This window comes from Anguilla anguilla, chromosome 17 (genome assembly GCF_013347855.1).
Source record: "Anguilla anguilla isolate fAngAng1 chromosome 17, fAngAng1.pri, whole genome shotgun sequence".
Lineage (NCBI taxonomy): Eukaryota > Metazoa > Chordata > Actinopteri > Anguilliformes > Anguillidae > Anguilla > Anguilla anguilla.
The window spans coordinates 24126862-24134632 of record NC_049217.1 but is presented as its reverse complement, the minus strand read 5'-3'; the positions used below and the strand labels follow the sequence as shown (position 1 = coordinate 24134632).

Below are 7771 nucleotides of genomic sequence, written 5' to 3'. Positions count from 1 at the left end.
GTCTGACTAACTCAATGTTCCAAACAGGTGCTTCAGCTGGAGGAAAATTACCTGTGCAACTGTAACATGACTTGCGGTTTCCTGCTAAAACTGCAGGGGAGCAGGTGCACGCTGATTAACAGATATTCACCGTACAGGAAATTTAATTTTTTTTTTTTTTTTTTTTTTTTTTTTAAAAGACTCCTACATAACTGAAAAATCAGAAATTTCCACTGACAACGATCCACAAGAGGACACGACATTTTATGTACAAACGGTTTGATGTACTGACATCACCATTCACACAACTGACGTGGGTCAAAAGGAACTGAAACCATAATGATGCATTAATCTCATCCACTCCTGTGCAAGCAGTGGCCGGTCTCTCTCATTCTCAGATCTTTTCAGAAATGTGCATCAAACCAAAAGACACAGACTTCCCGTGGGGATTTCTATAGCTCTCTCTGTTTTGCATATACATGCATACAAAACAGGGGCAGACAGGGTCATGCACTCATTGCTTTTATCAGAAGATAACAGCATCCCTGAAACAGCTGACCCGATAAGAATGAGCCAAAGGCAAACGGGTCAAACCAGAACTACACACCGGGAGACCCACAACCAGGCACCTGTCACTCAGTGTCTGCAGGGAGGGGCCAAGCAGGCTGAGTGACAGCAGCACGGCAGTCAAAAGGCAGCGTGGTCGACTGCACGTCTCCTGGGCGCGGAGCTGATGTAACCACAGCAACCACACACACCTGCACAGTCTCCCCAGATTTGCGGCATACTCACTTTGCACATTGCACGTGTGTGTGTGTGTGTGTGTGTGTGATCTGTGAGGGATTTACCAAATAAAGAGTGCCAATGTAAATATAATATTAAATAGTACAAATAAAAGAATAATAAAATAATAAAACGGGGAGAAAATAATAAAAAGACTGCAGCAAGCCATAAGCTCGATTAAAAAGGTATGTTTTCAATTACCATTTAAAAGTGTGCACTGAGCCAGCCTCTCTGATATTTTTTGGCAGGTTATTCCATAATTTAGGAGCACAGAGGATAAAAGCAATGTCCCTGATTTTCTCTTGGGTAGAGTCGGGTATGATTAAAAAACCAGCTGCAGAGGACTGTAGGGCTTGTGAGGAGACACAAAACAGAGAATCTGAGATGCAAGAAGGTGCTAAACCATTAATTAACCATTATATACAAGTAAAAGGGTTTAGCAGAAGCCAGACTGTGGGGCCCATTCACACACAAGAACAGCAACTTACCAGATACTGTGGAGCCCATCCATGCACTAGTACAGTGCCTTAACAGAAGCCAGACTGTGGGGCCCATTCACACACTAGAACAGTGCCTTAACACACAGTATGGAGCACACGCTTGCAATAGAACAGTACCTTAACAGACAGTATGGAGAACATGCATGCAATAGAACAGTACCTTAACTGATACTGTGGAGCACATGCATGCAATAGAACAGTACCTTAACTGATACTGTGGAGCACATGCATGCAATAGAACAGTACCTTAACAGACAGTGTGGAGCACATGCATGCACTACAACAGCGCCTTAACAGACAGTATGGAGCACATGCATGCACTAGAACAGCGCCTTAACAGACAGTATGGAGCACATGCATGCACTAGAACAGCGCCTTAACAGACAGTATGGAGCACATGCATGCACTAGAACAGCGCCTTAACAGAGAGTATGGAGCACATGCATGCACTAAAACAGCGCCTTAACAGAGAGTATGGAGCACATGCATGCACTAAAACAGCGCCTTAACAGAGAGTATGGAGCACATGCATGCACTACAACAGCGCCTTAACAGAGAGTATGGAGCACATGCATGCACTACAACAGCGCCTTAACAGACAGTATGGAGCACATGCATGCAACAGAACAGTACCTTAACAGATAGTGTGGAGCCCACCCATGCACCAGATAGTGCTTTAACGGGACGGGCCACCCAGCAGGCCCCAGTGCTGCATTTCCAAAGACTCGGCGCTCCCAAAGCTGCTCGTCTCTGCGTTTAATGGCTGGCCACACACCGCCCATTTAAAACCTCGCACAGTTTGAAGCCGGACGTGTCTGGAATGCTTCCAAAGATGAGCTCGGCAGAAAGCATCTTCAACGTCCCTTTTGCCAGAATGTCAGAAAATCGCAACATCACGCCAAAATAAATACTGGATTGGTTTTTTTTTTTAATTTTGTTGTTTCTATTTGATGTATTATTTATTTTACTAATAAATAACACATGGTTGCAGCTGCACACTGTTTAATGAATTACCCCCCATATTTCCCAAATTTTGCAAAGTTAAAGATAAACATTACATAAACATGCTTCCAACTCCAGTCATACTGGAGACAAGTTCAAGGGGGACGGTCTTAATTTCAAGGACTCTGTGTCAGTCAATACTTTGTGAAGTTCACTCTATAAAAACCCAATTAATTGAACCTTGCCTTAATTATGACCCATTTACTTTGGATTCCCCTCATTTAGGTATTGAGGGGCAATGTGTAGTAAAGGTGTTACATGATGAATACCACAAGGTTGTGGCTCCTGGTTACTATAACAATCTGCCAGAGGTCATGGGTCCTCACATCCCACATTCTCTCCCTGCCCAGGTCTTTCACAGTTCACTACAAAACAGAGTAGGCCAACAATCCATATTGCTTTCACTACTGGCTTAAAATCATCAGAGCCTTCATATGTTCACATACTGACAGAGATTGCCTACATCCACATGCCCAAATACAGGACACGATGCACCGATATGAACTAAGGTGACGAGATTCCCTAATTAATTGCTTTTATTACCATTCATATTTTTTGCAATAATCTGACGGCTTGTCCTTTCGCTAAATTTTGCCAAGAGTAAGAAAGAAACGTGCTTATCGTTCACCTACAGCCCACGTTTCCCAGAATGCCTTTATTTGTCGCTGACTAATTTCATGCAGACAGACCGTTAGACAGGGTTTCGTCTCAACGACATTAACAACAACACACGCTAAAAAGGAAGTGGAAAAATAGCTAGGTCTGATCACAGAAGTTTCTGCACCGACTTTGGTCTAATCGCAGTATCCACAGACTCCTACGAATACATTCAAATGTAAGGATGCAACTTCAGGACATTCAACCCTACTACACAGCTGCAACTGCACTAAGGAAAGTGTCCGTTAGCTTAACTGAGATGTAGGCTATTCAAATATGCAACCAAATTTGCACAATTTCTTCATAGATTCTGTTGGTTTTTGATTATCACATCAGACACCTTACTCGTACCCACTGTGATCTCTCTACTAACAGGCAGTCCAGACTCGCCCAACAATAATTCCAGGCCAGCACGCCTATTTTTAGGTGCATTAAGCACTTAGCAAGCTGAGAGATAAATAATTGATATGCTCTCCCACGTGGGCAGCGGGAGTTGTATGTAACTCTAGATGAATCTTTGCAGTGCCAGGGAATTATGGCTCCGTCATCGCATGAAAGAACGTTCTACAGTCTGAATCGGACACACTATAATGCAGGTTTAAATGATGTCTAAATTGTTGTGGTACAACTTAAAGTTAACACTGAGAAATATAACATTTTATTTGAAAGAAAAAGGATAGTGCAGAATACGGAATATGTTTCCGTTATGGTCAGCTCCTATCTTTTCAAAGCCAGCGAGCTATCTTTATTTTATTGCCCTGTTTAATATAGCATTTGGAGGTTTGAGGTTAGCGTTTGAGTCTCAACACAGGTTAGCAAACAACACTGTTGACAGCCTACCACATGTAACAAACAATTTCCCAAAACATCATGCCTTGCAAAACTGATAGCCATCATGCCACTCTCCGCTTCTAAACATCCAGAAATCACTGTCAAAAACAAAAATAGTGAGAAGAAACGAATAACTTCAGCCCAAGAAATAAGGCCAATTCGAGCATGTTTCCTTTCGTTTATATCCCGCCGGCTGTCTGCCCCTGCTCACACCGCAACCACGCTTTACCTCAGCACAGAGCTTAAAACGCTTTCCTGATGCATCACATTGCATCTTTAAATCTCCCAAAGGGTTACCTATACGTTTCAACTTCAGTGAAATTTGGATTCCTCGTGCAACTCTTTTGCCTTGTCACTCTACTGAGCAAGCAGCATCACCAACACGAACACGATTTACAATACCGTAGCTTCAGCAGCTAAGTGGCTGGATCGCTGCTTCCTCCGAACCAGATAAGTCTGCTTCAGCCCAGGGTAGCAATGTAGTTAGGCTGCATACAGACATGTATTATAGCGTCTCACAGCTGTGAAATATTGCCACGCGGTAAAGGTGTAGTGGGATGCCTTACCGTAGTTTTCCTCGTCCATGCTGCCGTTTCTCGTCTCGTTATTGCAGGCTTTCTCTCACCGACGCTGCCACCGCACGCCCGTACCTACTACTGAAGGTCCACCCACGCTGCACCGCTTAAATCTCCCCCACTCTCACAAAGTATGTCTTCTTCCTCACTCACTGCCGTCACTCATCCCCTACATCCAGTGCCAGAGCCGCTCTATACGATCCCTGTCCATCTGCAGGTCTTAGTTGCCAGATGCCATTTTTAGCCTGTATTATTTCTTAAAATCCCCGAACCAAAATGAGTCCACTACAAATATAGGACTTCCCCACCCACAACTCAAACAAATATCTCCCTTTCTGACTCTATCTCCGAAGATTTGTAAAATTCCATATGATTTCAGAAAAGAAATCCCCCTTTCTAGCAACCATGAAGCAGGCTTTTCCTCTCCACTGGGTGGTACCAAATTATCCGGGAGCATCCGTACAACTCCAAAAAATAAATAAATAACCCGCGATGTGACGTCAGGCGCTGAACATTTTTACCCTGCACTAGCCCGTCAAATGCATGACCAGGAGATGGTTCTGTTACTTAGGCTACTCTTTGAAGTTAATTGCCTTAAATAATGCAAATGTACAAAGTAACGCCGTTTCGTTCGGCACCGTTGAAATAACAGCATAGAACAAAAGGGCTCCGTAGTTCCCCATGACGTCCAGCGGTGCTACATGGCTAGGCAAGCAGATATAGGCCTACATTCAGTGGCCACTCTAATAGGTGCACCTTTCTTATACCGGCGGACCCCCTTATGCTTCCAGAACAGTCTGAATTCTTCACGGCATGGATTCAGCAAGGTACGAAAGGACTCTTTCTGGGTTGTGCTACATGCTTGATGACTTGACTTCGTAGCATCACACAATCTGAGATCCCCCCCTGTTCCAAGTGATCTCAAAGGTGCTCTGTTGGGAGTCTGGGGACTGTGCAGGCCTTTGGGGGTAAACTGAAGTCACAGTCATGTTCATGTAGCCAGCTGGATGATGTGTGCTTTGTGACACGATAGCACATGCTAGAAGGGCAGACTGTGGCCATAAAGGGACGCACATGTTCAGTAACTGCCGTGACTTTCAACTGATGCGCCGTTGGTATGTTACAGGGCCAAGAAAACATTCCCCACACCATTACACCGCCAGCAGCAGCCCGCGCCATGAACACAAGGCAGGATGGATCCACAGATTCATGCTGTTCTAGCCTAATTCTGACCCTAGCCACCTGCGTGTTGTAGCACAAATCGCGATTCGTCAGACCTTGCAACATTTTTCCCCACTCTTCAATCATCCAGTTTTGGTGACCATATACCCACCGCAGCCTCATCGTCCTGTTCTCAGCTGACAGGAGCGGAACCCGGCGTGATCTTCAGCTGCCGTATCCCAGCTGCTTCGAGGCTTGTCACATTGTTTGTTCAAAGATGCCGTTCTGCACACCACTGTTACAGCTATAATTTGAGAACGACCTTCTCTTAGCTTGTACGAGCCTGGCCTGTCTCTTCTGACACCTTGTTAATATGAGGTCAGCCCACAGAACTGCCGTTCACTGGATGTTTTCTTTATCACATCATTCTCTGTGAACTCTAGAGACTGTAGTTAGCGAAAATCCCTAGATGGCAACTGCTTCCGAGATACTGGAATCACCTCAACAATACCACGGTAGAAGTTGCAGAGATCACACGTCTTGCCCATTCGTAGTTGAACAACGGTTAAACATCTCCACCATGTCTGCATGTTTATATATTAAGTTGCAGCAACGTGATTCGCTGATTGGAGGAGTAGGCTATTTGCGTTAACGAGCAGGTGTACCTAATAAAGTGGCCACTGAGCATACAGTAGGCCTGTCTCAAAATGAAAAGTCATGGTGCGTAACTGGCTTCACGCTGCAGAAATACGTAAAAACCAACAAGGATTGTTACGGCAAGCGTTAAAATTCAGAATAGGTTCAGTTTCGTTGTTTATATGTTATGGAGATGTCAGAGCAATCTGGGCCCAACAGATGCAGTTTAGAGCTTCAGCTGGAGCTCTGCCATCAGCTGACTAGAACCTGGAGTCCTCAGCCGCAAGGCAGAATCTGCCTGCAATCCACGACAACTGCTGGGGGAAAATCATCTAGAGTGCTGCAAGATACCACTACATTAACATGAACTCCTTTCAATAACTCCAATCCAACTGGCAGTTCCAAATGGGGGAGTTCACGAATACTGGACAAAGGCACAACTTGCTGTAAGAATGATATTATTCATTAAGAATCATTTTATTCATATTCGCCTACTGGGACAAAAACCAAATAAGGCAAAAACAGACTAAACACTTCCACAAAAGTGACAACTTTATTGCACCTGTACATTTATACATATTTTTTGTATGAGTTCCTATCTTAATAATTAAAGGTCTCTCCTTGGTCAGAAAAAATGGTGCAAAATGTAGAACCATAAATGCAGATTATGACACATGGGAAGATTTAGACCAATCAGTGTTCCAAAAAATAAAAATAAAAAATAAGTCAGTCTCATTGATATTACACGTCTAATTTCAGGTTAGTTTCACACGAAACATTCATACACTCTAGAACACTGTACTCGTATAGCAATATGCCTCTTTTTAATACCGTCATTTACTGTAATCACTCTACAGTAAAAGCATTACGGAATCACATGAAAGACATCGCATTTCTCACATCTATTTGCAGATAATTTCTAATCACAATCCAACAACCCATAGATACGACAGGTTTTTTTTTGAATTTTTTTTTTTGAATATATACTTTTTCCATTTTTGTGTAATGCGTATGTATATAAACCGTGACGCAACTAATTTTGAAGTCAATCCAAGGAAACCTGTCTAATAAAACGGAGGGGAGAAAGTGGTGTACTTTTATATTATAAAACAGTACAGGAGGTTAGGAGAAGAGGTGTGCTGTGCAGGTTTTACATTGGCAAAGCATTTTCATTATTCGTTTATAAATGCGGTGTATCTGTGCCCAGACAAATGGAAGACCCCACAGTTTTTTTTTCTCTTTATATTTTCAAATATACATTATACATATTAAAGAAGTAATCGGGTGGGGGGGGGGGGGATTGACTAGGGGAGGTATGCATGATGTTTAACCATAGCAGGGAACTGAGTTCTTTGTGTAGGACATTTCAGTGAATAGTTCAGTGGTCAGTGTAGCAATGGGGAGGGTGTAGAAGAACGAGGGGGGGGGGGGGAGGGGCTTAAGGGTTGGAGTTTTTGGTGAGAGGGGCAACAGTGTTGTCTAGGATGGTCAGCTTTCCTGAGACACACCCCCAATGTACTGTATGTGACCGGTGCTGAGACCCAGAGCTGCACATTGTACAGAAACAGCAGCCAGTCCACCCACACACACACACACACACACACACACCCTGCCTCCCACCACACACACACACACACAGACCTTCTG

The 7771-nt window shown here is 43.7% G+C and overlaps 1 protein-coding gene across 1 annotated transcript in view; it reads right to left on the bottom strand.

Annotated features, from left to right (window-relative positions):
• Positions 1 to 4759, bottom strand: part of cyth1a (cytohesin 1a) — a 68816-nt gene extending 64057 nt beyond the window's left edge. The window contains exon 1 of the mRNA XM_035398360.1: positions 4319 to 4759. Within this exon, the coding sequence (XP_035254251.1) occupies positions 4319 to 4337 (19 nt within the window). The 5' untranslated portion in view covers positions 4338 to 4759. The remainder of the gene's footprint in view (positions 1 to 4318) is intronic.
• Positions 4760 to 7771: the final 3012 nt, after the last annotated feature.